The sequence below is a fragment of the Cajanus cajan genome, chromosome 7, assembly GCF_000230855.2.
Source record: "Cajanus cajan strain Asha chromosome 7, NIPB_CcT2T_4, whole genome shotgun sequence".
NCBI lineage: Eukaryota > Viridiplantae > Streptophyta > Magnoliopsida > Fabales > Fabaceae > Cajanus > Cajanus cajan.
In genome coordinates this window covers 53008861-53028456 of record NC_138523.1, presented here as the reverse complement: position 1 = coordinate 53028456, position 19596 = coordinate 53008861, and the positions used below count along the sequence as shown (strand labels likewise).

General features: G+C 32.9%; 3 protein-coding genes across 3 annotated transcripts; 1 reads left to right on the top strand and 2 right to left on the bottom strand.

Moving 5' to 3' along the window:
• The first annotated feature begins 9020 nt into the window (after positions 1-9020).
• LOC109793501 (putative receptor-like protein kinase At5g24010) lies at positions 9021-12215 on the top strand. The gene has a single exon (XM_020352969.3). It carries the CDS (start codon positions 9294-9296, stop codon positions 11784-11786), a length of 2493 nt encoding a protein of 830 aa, XP_020208558.1. The 5' UTR covers positions 9021-9293; the 3' UTR covers positions 11787-12215.
• A 3628-nt stretch (positions 12216-15843) lies between these two features.
• On the bottom strand, positions 15844-18033 carry LOC145949606 (uncharacterized). Its single transcript, XM_083060066.1, has 2 exons — positions 16989-18033; positions 15844-16880 (listed from the first exon to the last, which is right to left on the bottom strand). Exon 2 carries the CDS (start codon positions 16812-16814, stop codon positions 15966-15968), a length of 849 nt encoding a protein of 282 aa, XP_082916192.1. The 5' UTR covers positions 16815-16880; positions 16989-18033; the 3' UTR covers positions 15844-15965.
• A 221-nt stretch (positions 18034-18254) lies between these two features.
• On the bottom strand, positions 18255-19222 carry LOC109793195 (uncharacterized). The gene has a single exon (XM_020352662.3). It carries the CDS (start codon positions 19050-19052, stop codon positions 18486-18488), a length of 567 nt encoding a protein of 188 aa, XP_020208251.1. The 5' UTR covers positions 19053-19222; the 3' UTR covers positions 18255-18485.
• Between the last annotated feature and the right edge of the window lie 374 nt (positions 19223-19596).

The window sequence follows — 19596 nt, the reverse complement described above, 5'->3', positions numbered from 1 at the left end:
GTCATATCGCAAAGTAACACAAACTTGGACCTTCTCACGTCCACACACACTTTAATATTTAAATTGGCTTTAGTGTTTTTTACAATGTTCAATTGTCACATATAGTTTTTGTTAAAGCCACATATTCGTTACCATAGAAAGAAACCTAGCTTGTCTTTACGTTAGCAAATGGCGGAAGTGGATTCCCATGTGGCCGTGGGGGACAAATGTTGGAATCAACATACTACTTGTACTTGTTAGAATAGTTTTCAAATGATTTTAGCTACAAAGAAATTTGTTATTTTTAATGTATTTTTTATGTTTTTGGTTCATTGAATTATAATTAAAAACTATTCTCGTGTAAGAATAGATTGATGGATTGATGTCACTTATTGCCGTGAAAAATGATTATTAGGTTTTTCTAATTATGTTTTTCTAATTAAAACTTCACTAGTGCTCTGATTATAATATACTATATATTCCTCATTTATTAGTGTTAAAATAGATCGATAATGGAATGGACGTAAAAAAAAAGTGACAGGTTAATAAAATTTAAGTTTTATTTTTATTTTTTTTGAATCCGTTTGGTCTAAACTCGGGACAGTTCGATCCAATTCAGGGAAGTCAAGCTTACAGGGTCACAATATTTATTCAGTATTATTAAATATTTATATAATATGTAGATTGATTTTATTCTCGATACACTACAAAAATAAATTGCATTAATATATATATATATATATATATATATATATATATATATATATATATATATATATATATATGTATCTGTTTAAAGGTACATTCGTAATCTTTTAAGTCTAAAGGTTGAACGAGAGCTCTGAATGAATGCTTTAAAGGTGGGGAGAGTATCTGCAAAAAACACTTCAACGCTCAAGTCAAGACCAATACAAGTATCGATAGTAATTAATGAACCGTAACATACCTCGTTTTATGTGACTTATTTATACTGGTTGTAATGGGCCCTGAGTGTGGTAGGTCTCTTCTGACATTTGACAAATTAGGTAATACGGTGCTAAATGACTGATTATGCCTTAATCATGTGTTTGTCCTTGTTAATCGTGATCATTGTTCTAATTGCAGTATTTAGTCGTCTCGGTCGTTGGCCGAGCCGAGAGGTAAAGGATCGTCTAAGTATAGGCGTCTTGTACAAAACTGTCTTCGGGTCTTGACCTCTGACCGGACCGAGACGTTATTTGGCTGACTAGTTAGGTTACTAATATGGTCCGGAATTCGACATTTTGGGCACAAGAGACCTTATAGGTTCGGCCATCCGAGAGCCCGTGCTAAACCATGTGATGTAGAAGTCCTTACATTCCGGCTGTATCGATGGCCGACATGCCCGATACTACTGTACTTTGAAAAACACTTTTTGTCTCGACCATCTCAATGACCGATAGAGTGTGTCATGTGCTCTTTCATGTGACCAATGTGATCCTCCAAGTACATACACACACACACACACACACATATATATATATATATATATTTTATAGTGGTACAATATTTATTATTAAAAATATTTTTATCTACATTATAGATATAATATATATTAATATATTCTTAAAAATATAAGTATAAATTATAATAACACATAATATATATTATTAAATCTCATTTAAAATTAACATTAAAATTATTTAATTATATATTAAATAAATTTTTATATATATATATATATATATATATTATATTCATAATAATAATTTTTATATCTCATTGTATATAATATTTTTTAATGATATTTTGAAAATCAAGTTCATTGGACTGATAAAGATAATTTTTCATGATTCAATGATCCGGTGCAATAATGATTGAACTAGTAATACTTTAATGGTTTTAAATTTCTAATATAAAGTTAAAATTAATAATCATAACGAAAAACTTTGGTGAACATGTTTTAGAATGGTCTAAAGCATTGCTAATGATATTATACTTTGATTTAACGGTTTATAAAATTAAATGCGATGAAAAACGTACAAGTTTACTTTGGATTGCATACTTAACATTTTCGTTAACGATTCAGATTCGTTTGAATATATTTATAATTATTAATTATCACATTGACAATTTTAATGAATGATGAAATCATTTATCGCTTATTCTTAAAAAAAATGTAGACAACTCGATCTTATATTATTATTGATTGCCATGATGGATTAAGGATGTAATATGAATGGTATATGCCATGCTAATCCACAAGACATTTTTTTTAAGACGGAAATTAATTTAATTCAAAAGTCAGCAAATATATATAATATTGTTAGAATGTCAACCTTTAAAATTATTTGTTATGTAATCTACAAGGAAATATATATATATAAAATTTCAATGATTTCTTAGTTTTTTTATTTATAACATTCTCCGATATGATAAGTGAAAGACTAATCTTTTAGAATATGGTTGGACATCAAAACATTTTTCGATATTTCTAATATTTTACATTAATGATTATAAATATTTTATACATTATTATATTGCTGCATTTTAAATTAAATAAATTTTAAAAATAAACAAAGCATTTTATTTATGTACATTCGCTTGTCGTTGTAAAATTAAAACTTAATACTTCATGTAAACTACTTAAACTCCTCACCACTAAATTGATTTAGTTAATTAAACAAAACATATTTTAAAATATAAAAAAGTATATAAGTGACTCTTTTTTAAGCTAAATAATAAACAACTTAAATATAGAAGAAAAAAAAGAAAAAACTGAAAGGAAAAATAGTTTGGGAGTATAAATAATTGAGATTTGAAATAAAAAAGGAAAGTTTATGGCTTTTCGACCAACTTAAATAAAATAATAATAATACCAAAAATAATTTAAAAAAAAAAAACTATTTATAGACGGTCTTCTTAAGTGTTAGGCAAAGGCAAAGCTGATGTACTTCTTAAGTGTTGGGCTCCCGCTGGACTGGGTAGTCATATTGGGCCTATATGGTCCAGATTACATCTTTAATAAAGGGCAGATGATAAACACACCTCCACTCTCGTATAAATACACCTCCTTTTTAAAAAAAAAATATATAAAAGTCTAAATTACCCTTAAAAAAATGAAATTTCTAAATTTACACCCTCCTTCCCCGCATCCCCGTTTACCGCACTCCCTTCTCCGCACCTCACACCCCCTTCCCCGCACCCCACACCCCACACCTCCCTTCTTTCTAAAACTTTTTTCTGCTTAATGTTATCAAGTAACTTTCAATCTAGCTCCTAACTGATTAAAACCTTCTAGTTAGTTTCTAATTCGATTCAATTTAAAAACAAAGGACCTGGATCATATTTGCTAATATCAATGCTTTTCTCACATATCACTATGAAATCAATTTTTTTCTTAATAAAAGTGAAACTTTCTGGTTTATAATGTGAATCAACGGTTACATTAAAGGAGAAAATATAATATGAGTGACCAGAAATCAGAATGGGAGAGTCCGGGAGCAGCAACGATGAGAACGGGCTCATTCTATTTATTGGGAAGTGTGATAGAGTGAGTCAAGGAAGTTGACTCGGTCGACATCTTGCAGCAGAAACCTTTTCTCTTCGAATCCCAATCGGAGGCGTGAAGCGGAGTGAACCTTCTCAGCGCACCACATACAGTGCAAACATTTATGGCCATTGAAGCATATTCAGAAAGAAAAAAAAGGCTTGGTTGCGGGAACCGACGATGACGAAGGTAACCGGGCCGATGCGGCCAGTTACCGGGGAGGGTGTGAGGTGAGGGGAAGATGGGTGCGGGGAAGGAGAGTGCGGGGGAAGGAGGTGTAAATTTAGGAATTTTATTTTTTTTAAGGGTAATTCAGACTTTTTATATATTTTTTTTAAAAAAAAGGGGTATATTTATACTAGTGTAGAGGTGTGTTTAACATCTGCCTTAATAAAGTTGTAGGAGGCTTGGTTCTTGCTTTGGGCCTTTATTTGCTGTATCCCTTTGTGTTTTGTTGACAATAATAAATTTGTGTAAAGATGGAAAGTGAGAAGATGGAGTAGATGCATGTAAAGAACACGACAATTTTACATGTGTCTTTTTAAGAGTGTCAGACCAAATCCAATGCCGATCCAGACGCCTTTATTGGGCCTCCATCATTGGCATTTGGTCCAATAAGCAACAGTTTCATGTCAATGGAAAAGGAATTCCAAGCTTCATGGCACTCCCACTTTCACCTATCACCACAATACACATTCTCATGTGGCAAATTCCACAAACTATAGTCACTTTAAGTAACAATCTTGTTACTTAACCTTGTCACAATGATTAAGATTTCAACAAACAAATCAAGTGGGAAATAATGTTGTGTCCAAAAGCAGATTTTTTTTTTTTCATTCTAAATATTTTGTCTTCAATAATTCTAAAATATCCTTATTTTGATTTACAAGTTACTATTGTAACTCAAAATTTTAAATATAATTACTATTTTCAAGGAGATCACGAAGGGTGTCAAAATGGGTCAGTCTAACCCATTTTAACTCGCTAAAAATGAGTGGGATTGAGCTTGTCCGTCAATAAAAAACGGGTTTAATATTAGCCCACAGCGAATTGGTGGGTCAACCTGCATATCATTAAAAAAATATAAAAATAATTATAAAAAAATTATCAACAAATTGATCGGGTTGACAGGTTAATAGGTTCAACCTGTGAACCACCGTCCATTTTGCCACTTCTAAAGATCACTAATTAATTAAATTGAAACAATTTCGTGTTTTTGTTTTATATGCATATACATGTTTTGCCATAATATTAATTGTTATAGTCCTTCAATTAATATTTAAATTTTAAATTTTTTTCTCCACTAAAGTCTACTCTTCAATATCAGATCAACAAAATTGTATTATGACACATCGATATCCTTCTCTTTAGAATTTTTTTAAAATGAAAAAAATGACTGTATCTTTGTTATCCTTGGCACATACGCGATAATTAATTTTTTGGTCAGAAAATAACAAGCCTGCATAAGATGAACAGAACAACAACCAATTATCCTGCATGAAAATCACGAATACAGTGAAAATTTATTACATGCCCTGTCACCATATCATGGTCTCGGAAAACTCGTTTCAGTATCACACATCGAACTATGGAAGGGACATTATTTTTTTTTTATGTTGTAGGAAAGGTTTTTCTTTTTTATTTTATTCAATAAAGTATATACATAATTTAAAAAAATTAAGTTAAGTAATTTTTTTTATATATTTTATTTTGATAATTTTTTTATATATATTTTTATTGTAACCGAATATTTTTGGTCTCTAAATTAAACGCCAATTAATGAATTTCTAATAATAAGTTACTCAAACAAAAAGAATCATTGGTGACATACCAAATTTCTTGCAAGAATTGAAAGTTACTAGTATAAGGGATTTTATACTTGTGTTTTTTGGGTAGATAATATGCTAGTGATGATTAGGGAGTTTGATAGATTATTTTCCTTGTAATTTCTTGCTTCTTCTCGTAATTCAGTAATCTTAAAGTAAACTTCAAGCTGGTTAAACTTGATAAAGCCTACCACTCTTTGTCAAGCTCTTACGTAAACTTAAACTTAAAGGTTGGTTTCAGAAACAAATAACAGAAAAGTATCGATATGTTAATCACATGGATGTAGTAAAAAGAGCATAGAAAGAATTCAAAATGATGGTTAAACGTCAGAACTTTTTTTTAAAAAAAATCAGACGTTGTTCTGAAAGGAAAACAAGTTAATCTAACATAAGACAAGTGGACATGTGATCTTTTACTACTAAGCTAAAGTGGTGGCAGAATATGTGCAACTGAAGCTAGCGACATCATAAACAACTGCACTAATTAATGTAAAGCATACAAAACAGCTGTCCATACATCCAATATCATAAGGTTAGTAATTTTCAACTTTTACTGGTTAACTCTTTCATTGTTTGCCAGTGTGCTCTCTCTTTCTCTTGATGCTTTTTTTTTAATAGTTGTAACTAATAATGATGTCATTTGGTGTAATGCTGAGGTATGGCTTGAAGCAACTATATTTGCGTATGTGCCGACATATATACACCGAAAATAACCTTAGAGAGAGAGGTTATGTTCTGAAGCAGATGGTATGAGACACTAGGCAAATGCCATATATGATCTCAATTGCTAACAAAATAGACTAATATATATATGTAAGGAAAAATGTAACCGTTCCATGTGAGAAGATTATATATATAAATTGTTCCACTAAGTTGTGAGGATGATAAATTAATGGGGCAGTGAGTTGTAAAGCTGGCATGCACCATGCATATGCTTTTTTGAAGTGGAAGACATTAAGAATTGAATTCATAAGATAAGGGTGTAGGACACGCGTTAAGTATATGTGGTTGTCAATTGAGGACTTGAATGTGAAAGGTACATGATCATGATCTTATATACCTCACCTGAGGAAATTTGTCAAATGTCTGAGACTGACCTGTCAACCCGAGAATTAGGAGAATGAGCTATTTGAGGAAACCAAACCAATATATTCCTATAAGGGCTTATTCCCCCTTTGTTAAATAAACTCTCTTTTATTTTTAAATAGTATTTTATTTTCTAATTAACTACTATTTATTATATAAAATTAAAATTTATAATAAATTATATATAAATAAATGTTATATTTAGACATACAAATTATATTTAAAATTTGTATAAATAAATGTTATAAATATAAATTATATTTTAGATTTATAATAAATAATTTATTTTGTAACATAAAATTATTTTTATTTATTAATAATTTATTTTAAAATATTAATATTTTATTTATAAATAATTGTGATAAATAAAAATTAATTCAGATAAAAATTTCTTAAAATTTTTACTAACTCTCTCATCAAAGAAAAAAATTCTAAAAACACTATTGTATAATATAGAGATTTATATTTAATATATATATATATATATATATATATATATATATATGAGTTGATTAAACTTTAATATTTTATAAGAATTATCAAAACTAATTAAAAATAACCGTGAAACACAAGCAAATATAAAATTTGTGTTAAAAATGTTTATCTATCATGAATTTTAATTGTAATACAATCGGTAATATTTATTTATTATAAATTTTAGTTATATAAAAATGTATATTTATCTTGTATGTTGCACAAATAAAATTACTAGTAATATTCTTTTAAGGATCTATAAAATAACTTGAGATATTACGTATGGACATAGTATTATAAACATTAGTTAATGACATTTAAAATAATATCTTCACCTTTTATTAAACATATAAATAATTAACAAAAATTAAATAATAATAATAATAATAATTATTATTTTTATTATAATAAAAATAACAAATAATACTTTAAATTTTCTAGAGATGTAAACTATTTTTATATGAGAATTAAAATAAAAAATGACCCATTTATTTATTAAATCCAAATTTAATAAATATGTCATTAAGAAATTGAGTTATATAGCACCCCTGTATGATATGGTGATTACCAAACATGACACAACATATTTTAATTTAACTCGAGTCTGTGTTATAAATATACAATTCATTAAATATTTCAACAAAAAAAAAATTTGTCACCAATGATAATATTATCTAACTTCAGCATAATTTTTTTAAGTAAAAAATATTATAAAGTAAAGATAACATTACACTTATTTTTATTTTAGATTTTTTTGACAATGATTTTTGCATGCATTTTTTTTTAATATCTCTCATAAGTTAGTAAAAATATTTATTAATATGTTTTTTTCAATTATGAATACAATAAAATGAGTTTTTAATGAAATTTAATATTATTTTTATTAGTAACAAAAGTAATGATAATATGTTTTTATCAATATTTTCACATAAATCATTGTATATGATGTCCAAGACGGAATCACCTTGGTGGAAGTAGGGACAAATATCCTCACTAAGTTTTATGTCAATTATTTTCTATGTACATATTATAATAAAATATATTAATTATCATGTTAAAAATTAAGTATCCATTACCTTTTGTATTTTATGTTGTAAAAAAATTTAAAATTAATATATTATTTTTGAAGTGTATTTTTTTGAAAAAAATGCATTTAAGTGTAGCTTGTTAAAAAATGTGAAATTATATGTTTATTACTACAAATTTGTATATGAATATTGCTCTTACTGTTTAAAATTTCTAGACCTGTCATTGACGGTGTCGGTAAAATTTGCATGTTAGTAAAAATTCTTATAATGGTCGAAAAAAATGTATGGACTTTTGTAGCATTTTTTTAGGATTTCCTAGCTTAAATACTCTTCACTTGTTTTAATTTCTAATTAATGTAGGACTTGTAAGATGAGAGTTGTCCTTTAATTATATACTCTTTAATTGTCTTACTTCTGGTCAATGTGATACTTGAATATTTTTGAATACACCTTCTCAAGTCAAATATTATTGAATTCAATGTGAATAAGTGGTAAGTGGTAAGATACCAACTTAGAATAATAAATTATGGATTTAATTCAACCTTACAAAATTAACTTGTAAAGTGAGAGTTGTCCTCTACTTATATATTCTTTAATTATTGTATTTCTAGTTGACATGGTACTTAAGTTTTATATAATAAAATGAATTAAAAATTACTTATTTTTTTACCGACTATTTTCAATAATTACTCTTTTAAATACATTTTTAATAACTATTATTTATTAATTATTAATATTTTTATTAATTAATAAAATAGAAACAATTAGTTTATTATTATTGAATAATTGTCATTAATAATAAATTTTGATATATATTATTAGTAACTATTATTTATTAGTTATTTATATTTTTATTAAATAATAAAATAGATATAATTAATTTATTATTATTAAATAATTATGGTTAATATTAAATTTTGCTATCCCACTCTTTGAGGTGCCTCCAACGTAGCGAGGAGATTAGCCATTGCTGTCGGCGGTGGATACTCCAGAAACGAACCTAAAATTTTTTTTGCTGTATTAGCTAACATACATGTCTGTTTGTGAATAATAGTGTTTTAATTCGTCAAAATCTGTCTCTACTTCCTACCATTATTATATGAAGCTGAACGCAGAGAAAACTAATGCATATTTGTGTGAAACGTCCAAAAGAAAATTGAGTTTGGAAACAAATTAGCATCAAAAGCAAAAAAGGAAATGCAAAAGTAGGTGTAATCCTTTGACTTATGCAACCAAATTCATGTACTATATTACATCTTCCTTCTCAAATCTTCAGTGTGACTTAAGTCACTGTCTCTCTGTATCTATTGTCCTCTTGTTGCAGTTCTGTTCACATTTCCCTTTTGCATATCCTCTAACTACTCATGACATGAGTTTTTCTTTTTCCTCAACATGATACTTACACTCTTCAAGGAACCAAAACCAAACCTCCCATCAATGAAAACCCAATACCTCTTACCCTTTCTGCTTCTTATTTTCACACCCTTCTCAATTTCATTTTCTCCCACAGATAACTTCCTTCTTAGTTGTGGATCACACAACAATGCTTCCCTCTTCAACCGAGTCTTCATGGCCGATTCCACCTCCTCTTTTCTCTCTTCAGATAATTCCATTTCACTCACATACCAAAAGCCACCTCAGAATTTTCCCACTTTGTACCACACTGCCAGAGTTTTCAGCAGCACTGGGCGGTACAGGTTCAACCTCAAGAAAAACGGCATCCACTTGGTGCGTTTTCATTTCTCACCCTTCAAGGCTCAAAGTTTTGATCTCAAGTCTGCAAAATTTAGTGTCTTTGCCAATGGTGTTTCGGTGTTGAGCAATTTCCAGCCACCTAATGATGTTCTGCTCAAAGAGTTTATTCTGAAGATAGAGTCAAACTTGCTTGAGATTTTGTTTAAGCCTGTTGGTGACTCAGGTTTTGCCTTTGTCAATGCTTTGGAGGTGTTCACTGCCCCTGTGGATTTTGTTATAGATTTTGGAGCCAGGTTGGTTGGTCCTTCTGGGGTGGAGGAGTACAGAAACCTTTCATCTAAGGTTTTGGAGACTGTTCATAGGATCAATGTTGGGGGTTTGAAAATAACTCCTTTTAATGACACCCTTTGGAGGACTTGGATTCCTGATGAGGATTATTTGGTCTTTAAGGATGCAGCAAAGCCTGCAGTGAGCACTCACACACCAAATTATCAAAAGGGAGGTGCAACAAGAGAGATTGCACCTGAAAATGTTTACATGACTGCTCAGCAGATGAATAGGGAAAACTCAAGTTTGGCTTCAAGGTTCAACATAACCTGGAACTTCCCTGTGTCTCCTAGTAGTGGTCCACACTTGGTTCGGTTGCATTTCTGTGACATTGTTAGTCCTGCTCTCAACGTGCTCTACTTTGATGTGTACATCAATGGCTACATTGCGTACAAGGATCTTGATTTGTCAGCCCTCACAATCCACACACTTGCATCTCCTGTCTATGTGGATTTTGTTACAAATTCAGATGATTCAGGTTTTGTTCAAGTGAGTGTTGGTCCTTCTGACCTGAGCAGTTCCATAAGGATGAATGCCATATTGAATGGTGCAGAGATAATGAAGATGGTCAATGATGGCAGTACTAATATTGTGCATTGGAGGAAGAATTTGTGGGTGTTGGTCGGTTCAATTGTTGGAGGAATTTTTGTCTTGTTTTTAGTTGTGACTGCTTTTCTACTTGGTGCCAAATGCAGGAAGAAGAAACCAAAACAAAAGACGGTGGAAAGTGTTGGATGGACACCGTTAAGCATGTTTGGAGGGAGTTCCCTTAGTAGATCCTCTGAACCTGGCTCTCATGGACTTCTTGGCTTGAAGATCCCTTTTGCTGAAATACAATCAGCAACAAACAACTTTGATAGAAATCTGATAATAGGGTCTGGTGGATTTGGTATGGTCTACAAGGGAGTGTTCAGAGACAATGTGAAGGTTGCTGTCAAGAGAGGCATGCCAGGGTCCAGACAAGGCCTTCCTGAGTTCCAAACTGAGATAACAGTTTTGTCCAAAATTCGCCATCGCCACCTTGTTTCACTGGTTGGTTTCTGTGAAGAAAATTCAGAAATGATACTTGTATATGAGTATGTTGAAAAGGGTCCACTGAAGAAGCATTTATATGGTTCATCAAGGCAACCACCTCTCTCTTGGAAGCAGCGTCTTGAAATATGCATTGGTGCGGCTAGAGGCCTCCACTATCTTCACACTGGCTTTGCTCAAGGAATCATCCACCGTGACATCAAATCAACCAACATATTACTTGATGAAAACTATGTGGCCAAGGTTGCTGACTTTGGCCTTTCAAGGTCAGGGCCATGCATCAATGAAACACATGTGAGTACTAATGTGAAAGGTAGTTTTGGTTATCTTGATCCTGAGTATTACCGGAGGCAGCAGCTTACAGATAAATCAGATGTTTATTCATTTGGTGTTGTGCTTTTTGAGGTTCTTTGTGGAAGACCTGCTGTTGATCCACAACTAGCAAGAGAACAGGTGAATTTGGCAGAATGGGCACTTGAATGGATGAATAATGGCATGGTGGAGCATATTGTTGACCCTCATCTTGTTGGACAGATCGAACAAAGCTCCTTGAAGAAATTTTGTGAAACTGCTGAGAAATGTTTGGCCGAGTATGGTGTTGATAGGCCAGCCATGGGTGATGTCTTGTGGAATTTGGAATATGCACTTCAGCTCCAAGAAAGTGGACAACAAAGGGAGCCACATGCCAATAGCAGTGCTAGTGCGACTACTACAGTTATTGCTGAAAATTCTTCTGCCAACAGAAGAATTGAGAGGGATAATGGTTATTGTTCTTTAGATGCAAGTACTAGCCAAGTGTTTTCTCAGCTAATGAACAACGAAGGCAGATAGAGATAGGGATATGCAGCAAATGTAAGCAATTTTTGCTGATGTGAGAGCAAAATTCACATGGGGGAAAGAGGGATTAAAATAGTACGTAAGCTTTCATACTTTTTTTCAACTAAATTTTCTTTCTATTGAAGAAAATTGCATCAAAAGTTCAAGACCATAATTAGCTAGATTTACTCATGGAAGGCTCCTTATATAGTACTAGTTCCTTGATAGTTTCTCACAAATGTTTGAATACCTCTTGTCTGATATTGGAGAGTGCTTAAAATTTTTGTAGTTTAATTTATTGATTTGTTTTACACAGCAATTTTGTGTTTATTCTAGAGCTGAATCAATCAAATTTGTGATGAGCTATAGGTTTGTATGACATACTTGTTGTTTCAGTTTAAAGTTCTAATTTCAATTCCAATCCATTGTGTTCTGATAGAGGAACTGAACGTCGAATAAAGACATGTAATGGTTTTCTTTTAGAACTTTCACGAGACAAAATGGTTTTGTAGAAGCTAAGTTGAATTGATATGGCCCAAATCTCTAGCGTATAATTTTTTCAACACAAGTTTTGCTGAACAGGTGTTCATCGTTTATGAATTTGATGCTTTAGATAAGCCCTTATTAATAGGTATTTCCTTGCTAAAATGTGCTTGTTAATTCCCCGGAGGATAATCAATAATTATTGAGTTGTATCTCTTGCATTTTTTCAAATTGTTACTTATTATAAATCATGAATAATAACAATTAAAAAAAATGGAAATGAAATTATTGGATTGTTTCACTCTTGCCTATTTTTGTGAAATGAAGCTGAGCTTGATGCTACTAGTAGTTTATCAATTGTCTCCCCCTCATTTTCTTCTCATTAGGCACTGTACAAATTCAAGTTCAAATGGGGTAAGCTTAAGAAATTGTGTATTGAACAATTCTGACCCATCATCCTCTGTGCTGTGCATCGAAGGCACCATGATGAGCTCAATAGTCAACCTACTTCATCAAAATTAAAATACACAAATAGAGCTTGCTCAATCCCCTGATCAGAAAAATGCATACATGAAAGTATTAAACATCAGAAGAACACTTCATAATACCAACCCAAAATCCTAATGCATAACATGTAACATGATACCTTCAAAAGCGATTTGGATAGCCTAATCATTGACCTCTTCGAGGCCACTTTTCAATCAGAATCATGAAGAACAGTCCATTCAGCTATTTAACGGATCAGGTCAGATGTAACCAACTCAAAAAAGTGCATTCTCTTAAAGGTACATGTTTCAGAGCCGAAAATATAAAAGTGAAACATTTTGAAAGTGCAGTTACATTTGACATGCCAATATTCTAAAGTTTATGATGATATTTATTGTGCATATATTCTCAAGTTCAGACAAAGCTGGCTGGCTATCACTGTTTTGGCACACGTGAAGTTCCATTTAACTTATGTATGAGTTTCGTAGCATATTAGCAACAATAAGGTGTGTGCAATTCTAAAGCAGGAAGGGGCAAATGGAAGCGTGTAGTCTCCACTAAAAAATATACTACCACCAATTTGCCCTGAAGCTGCTATCACTTTTTCTGTGGGACGTTCTTTACTGTGCTCGCTAGTCACTACTATTATTTTGTTCAGTCTCGGATTTAAAGAATAATAATAATATAAACAACTTTTACTAATATTAGCCAATACCATGGATGACTGTCAGAAACTCACTAGAGTGGGCCTTATACTGGGTTTAGGCACACGGTTCTAAGTTTTAATCTTCTTGTGTCATTGTAAAAAGAAAAAAGAAAAAATGACCGTGAGAATTTCAAAATAATAATTCTATATCGCAAACATAACACTATAGCTAAAAGTTAGTTTGAAAATCATAATTTTAATGTCAGTTTACAGCATTCGCTCAAACTCCTAGCAATTTAGAAAAATTAGAAGGTTGAAACTCATGTAATTTTATTTATACTTGTAACTTTTAAATATACAAAATATAATTAAAAGTTGATACAAATTCTGTTTATAAACATAAAACTAAATGAGAAATGTAAATACTTATAAAAGTGTAACAGCACTTATAATTCTTATAATTAAAATTCATAACTGGAAGAATTTTAATAATGCTCTATTAATCTGAAATAAACTCAAATAATAGATGCTGATTCAAATTCTCAACACTCCTCCTTGTATCAATAGTTATTGACTCCAAGTTTCCCTCTCAAATTCTCAAACCTGGATACTTTCCCAATATCAGAATTTTTGTCACTCTTACACTCTTGCGACCTGGAATCTGGCCCCAAACTCAAGTGCAATAAACCTCCCTCTTTATCCTATTGTTAAGTCTCAATTATACTTCTTTTTAGATAGGACTTAGTGAACAATTTCATTCATCCCATGCACTCTTACAAGATAATTGTTTTACTTTTTGATTCAATTTTTGTGCAGATATAACTAACCCAATCTCATCTAATAATACACTAATACACCTCATTTTTTTGTGTAAGTATTGAGTGAAGAGTTGAAAGTTGAAGACCCATTGGATTGGAAATTAAAGGAGCTAAGGAGCAGGAGAAGACTACCTGCGCCGAGCTCAAGGCTACCCGCGTCGGGCTTGAGCAAAACAGAGAGCCACACTCTATACAATTTAGAACTGCGCCAAGTGCAAGAAGATGCGCCGGGCGTGCTCGAAACAGAGAGCAACCTAAACTCTCTAGAAGACATCGCGCCCGACTTAAAAGTAATTGACTCCAAGTTTCCCTCTCAAGTTCTCAAACCTAGATACTTTCCCAATATCATAATTTTTGTCACTCTTACACTCTTGCTACCTGGAATCTGGCCCCAAACTCAGGTGCAATAAACCTCCCTCTTTATCCTATTTCAATGAATTATCTTCCTTTGGTAAATTGTGCAAACAGTCTGGCTTAACTAACCACATTGTCAACAATGTTGTTTTTCTCATCCAAATTAGCTTCAATTTTCTCCGGAACAGGGGCAGTTGCAGAACTGATTACTACACTCTCTGCTTCAACAGTTTGTGGCAGCCTATTAGCTAGTACCGATTTCAGCACAAATGACTTAGAATTTGTAGTTCCTTTCTTCACAATTCTCTTAACAATTTTCTTCTTCTTGACAACCATCGGGGCCGATTTACCTGAAGAAACATTGTCAGCTTTAACTGAATTCAGCACCTTCTTTTTCCCGCGAGAATCATCAACCTCCCTGGCAGAAGGCCGGGAAGAACTACCATCAACAATCTTCTGCATACTCACCTTGTTCTTCCTTGAAATAGAGCTATCATTCCCCTTGAAAGGCGACCTATTCAAATCCACAATAACTGAAGACACCATAACCGGTTGCAAACCAGAATAATCACCATTCGAAACCCTTTTACTCCTCTCCCCATAACTGAAATCTGAATCCAAAATCGGAGTCACATTGAAATTAGGAACAAAAACCGAACTCAAGGGTGGTGGCGGAGCCACAATTGCCTTCGCTACAAGTAGGGATGGCAAAAATACCTGCACCTGCGGGTATCTGTGGGTAAAATCCGCTACGGATAATAAATAGATAGGCTAATTGGGTACCTGCGGATAATGGGGACGAATAATTTTTTACCCGTTTATAAATGGAGCGGGGGCGTGTATGATGATATTCATACCCGCGGGTACCCGTTTAATATTATTTCTTAAATATCCTAATTATCCTTGTACCACATAACCCTAAAACTACACTCTATCATCTTATTTTCTTACAAAAGTGATGTTAATGAAGTTATCGACATGTGTTAAGCATGTTATAAAATTATGTTGGATGTAATTTGATTAATTTTCTAGCTTTGATTGGACCAATAAGATTTATGTATTTTAAGTTGTTTACTTTCATTTGGAAATTTGGAATTATAAGATTGAATTATTGTAGCTTTGTGATGAGACTTTAACTTACTTGTGAGATTGATGTATTTTAAGTTATTGATTATCTTGAATTTTTATTATTATTTCAACAAAATTAACGTTAAATAAAAGTTCAAAATTAACATTAAATTTTTTATTTTTAATATTTCAATGACATTAAAATATAAACTTAAAATTATTTGTAATAATTTTTTTAATTTCTTAAAAATTTTATAAATATCCATGGATATCCGTGGGTATTCAAGAAATTCATGGATACCCGCATGGATAGGGGGTGGGTATGAGGCCAATTTTCATTTAGCGGGACAGGGGCGGGATTACTATTACCCGCCCCCATGGGACCCCATTGCCATCCCTAGCTACAAGCGAATTGGATTCAAAGGAAATATCAATCTCAACAGGACTCCCCTCTCTCTCATCTCTCTCCTCCATTAAATCTAAAAAGAAGTTTTTTCCCTTCATTTTGACCTTGAATAGATCATGTCCACTTGCATCTTTGATCAAACACATTTTATCTTCAAATAGAATTTTGTAGCCTTTATCAAGCAACTTTCCAACACTTAACAAGTTTTGATTAATTTCAAGTACATAAAGTACACTTGTGATTATTTTTGTACCTGAACAACTTTCAATTGCAACAGTGCCCTTTCCTTTAACAGCTATGCACTCTCCATTACCAATTATGGCTTTTGAAACAATTGTCCAATCCATCTCCTTGAACAATTCTTCATCATAGGTCATATGATGTGTGCATCCACTGTCAATTAGCCAGCTCTCACAATTGTTATTGGTGGCAAAACAAGTTGCTGCAAATAACTGCTCCTCCTCCTCTTGTTGGTCAGCCACTTGAGCCTCTGTTTGAAGTTGCCTTTTATTATTGCAAAATTTTGCAATATGACCAAGCTGGTTGCATTTGTTACAGCGTACGTCGGGTCTTCTCCAACATTTGAAGTGGGGATGGTTTCTCTTTCCACAGTGCTGACAAGGAGGATGATTTGGTTTCTCATCATCTCCTTTACCACCTTTGTTGGAACTTTCTCCTTGCTCAAAGTTGTTCCCTCGAGCCTTCTTTTTCTTTCCTTTGTAACCATGATTGAGTTTCAGTTTCTCTTGTAAAGCACCTTCAATCACGTCTTCCTCCCTCATGAGTCTCCTTTATTCTTGGGCTTGCAAAGCATACATCAATTGTGCTAAAGTGATATTTGACAGATCCTTGAAATTTTTCAAAGAAGAAATGGTGAATTCAAACCTCTCATGAAGAGTCACAAGGATTTTCTGCACTATCCTTGTATGGGAAAATTTTGTCCCAAGCAACCTCACCTTGCTTACAATACTTAGAAGTCTGTTAGAATATTCTTTCACCCTTTCTGACTCCTTCATCCGCTGCATCTAAAACTCCCTGATCAAATTCAGCACTTGCATCCCTTTGACTCTCTCATTTCCTTCATCCCTTTGAGTACTCGTTGAGTGAGACTATTAGAAGCATAGGTTTGCAAAGAGCAATTTTATGTCATTCGCTGTGCATGAAAGTTTAAAGTGGTCAATTCTTATTCAACTCAATTTTTCTTATTGGTGTCCTATAAGAATGTTTGCTGAAAATAAAATTGAGGAATGTACAGGATCTTTGGATTGGTATTCTTAACATACGTGCTCTCAATTTTTTACGCCAAATATAAATAACGTGAAAATTATTTTTGTAGCCTTTGGCTTGAACATACATCCAATGCTTCAAGACGTCGAATCAAACATATACCAAGTCAAATTCGCTTGATGATTGAACTATAGGTGGTTTTGCAGTGAACAATGCATATCTTTTCAAGTATAAACGTTCAAATATGATCAAGATTTAACAATAAATAAAATAATATTAGAGTTAGCAGCAAAAGCCCGTAATGGGAAAAGAATATAGAGAAATTGCAACATGATCCGAGACTGATGCATGTAATGATGTAAGCACCAGAACTTCAAAAGTCAATTTCGAGAAGCCAGTAGCCATGAACTCCATTATCAAAAGAAAAGTAGTGTTGTCAACTGTAAGGCAGATGCTAAATAACACTATTATCAATCCATCGTTATTCTTGATATTGGTTCTCCTACTTGGCAGCATAAAACTTTTTTTTGTTGTATATTCTCAACTGTCCCTTCCTAAGATGCAGTAGTGTTGCACCCCGTTTCCTTTATGCTCATGAACAATATTATAAATAAGGCTTCGCATTAGTTATTGATAGATTCGTATTTGATGGCTTAAAATTGAAAGTGGTGGCACCACGTTGAAATTCTTCGTCAGGATCCATCTTTGCTTCGTAGTTTCGTTGTTAAATAGTAAACATAAAAAGTCAAATTAGTTGTTTAATTGCCCAATTGTGTTGCCTTAAAGCATGAACACAACTGAATTCAACACATAGAACTGTTGCTTATTCATTTTTAAATCTACCAGCGGTATTATTTAGATGCAAAGGGAACCATTTGTGAGACGTAATCCAAGAGGCAACAACAATACTAAGTATACATAAATTATGAGTCAACTCGAGCATTTATATTATTGCTAATCAACTCGGAAAAGTATAGATCTCTACAACACTCGAGTATAAAAAAGTCACTCCACATAGAAAATTAGCAGCCTTGCATATGCAGTTAATGAAAATCAAAAGAAAACATGATGACACAGAAACAAGTTCAGTCACAACTGAAGCAGAATGTAGTTGACAAGCACATACTATATAGTAATATACAGAAGACAACCTTCAGTAATATAAGAGAAGATTAAGACTTCATCTAGAGACCAGCAAAGACAAACAATATCATTTCAGCTTTCGATTAGAAGAGAATCCTTGCCTCATCAGCATCTTCTGCAATCTGAAGTGATCTAACTGCTTGTGCTGCTATAAGATCAACAGAGAATCCAGCAGGACCCCATTCTGCTTCTTCATATAAGGGTTCATACACATTCTTTTCGAGAGGCTCAGATCTGAAAGACCACTTGCCATTTTCAGCAGAGACAGACCATGTGCCACCATCTAGATGAGGAAAACAAGCTCTTCTCCCACCCATGAAGAGGTCAAGCTGGTGATTATAATTCCAGGTCTTGCATCCACTGTCATTTATAACAACCTTACAAGATTCGTCCGAGTCTTCGCCAAGTAGAACGTGCAGAGCCACCGCTTCAGCAATTGCGGCACCCTCTTCATCAAGTCTCTGTTGCTCCTCTTTCTTTTTCTGCTTCTTTTTCTCCAGTTCAGAAATGATGGCAGCAGAAGTAGCCAGAGCTTTCTCCAAGCGCCTCTTTTTCTTTTCAGCCTGTTTCAGACGATCCAACTCATCTTTCACCTGCTTCTTCTTAGCCTTCCTCACATGTTGCCCTTTATTACATACCATGTTATCCATAATAAATACTTAAAATAACTTCTGTGAACTATCCTTCAAGAGAATTTCTTTAGAGCTGTATACATTTTTTATTTTATATAATTACTCTCCTCTTTCCCTAATTAGTTATGCTAATATACTCTATTTGGTTGAAGTATCAAGACTAGAACTAATGATGCGTTCTAACCACTACACCCACTCAGGTCTGTAGGAGTACCTCATTTTGCGGACTATACAATCCCAAAAAGAAACAACAGGCGACAACATCAAAGAAAATTCATAAGCACTCATTGATCCATCCGTTGGCCCCATTCTCCCTAACTTCCCACAACCCTTGCACTTTCCCATCCTGAAAAATCCAACAGGTCTACAAGACTCCTAATAATCCCACACCCCACAGCTACACTCTGATTCCGGTACACCCTTCCCAGCTGCAGTTAAACAAAAACACGGCATAATCATCACAAACTGAAAGTGCTCACAAAGATAGAGACATGATTTATTTACAGCAAGATATTGACAATACAGCCCTAAACAAAACAATTCCAGGCATGGCAGACTTGAA

What these genes read in the sequence shown, in the direction of transcription:
- LOC109793501 (XM_020352969.3), top strand. Translation starts at nt 9,294, where the DNA reads ATGATACTTACACTCTTCAAGGAACCAAAACCAAACCTCCCATCAATG.
- LOC145949606 (XM_083060066.1), bottom strand. Translation starts at nt 16,814, where the DNA reads ATGAGGGAGGAAGACGTGATTGAAGGTGCTTTACAAGAGAAACTGAAA.
- LOC109793195 (XM_020352662.3), bottom strand. Translation starts at nt 19,052, where the DNA reads ATGGATAACATGGTATGTAATAAAGGGCAACATGTGAGGAAGGCTAAG.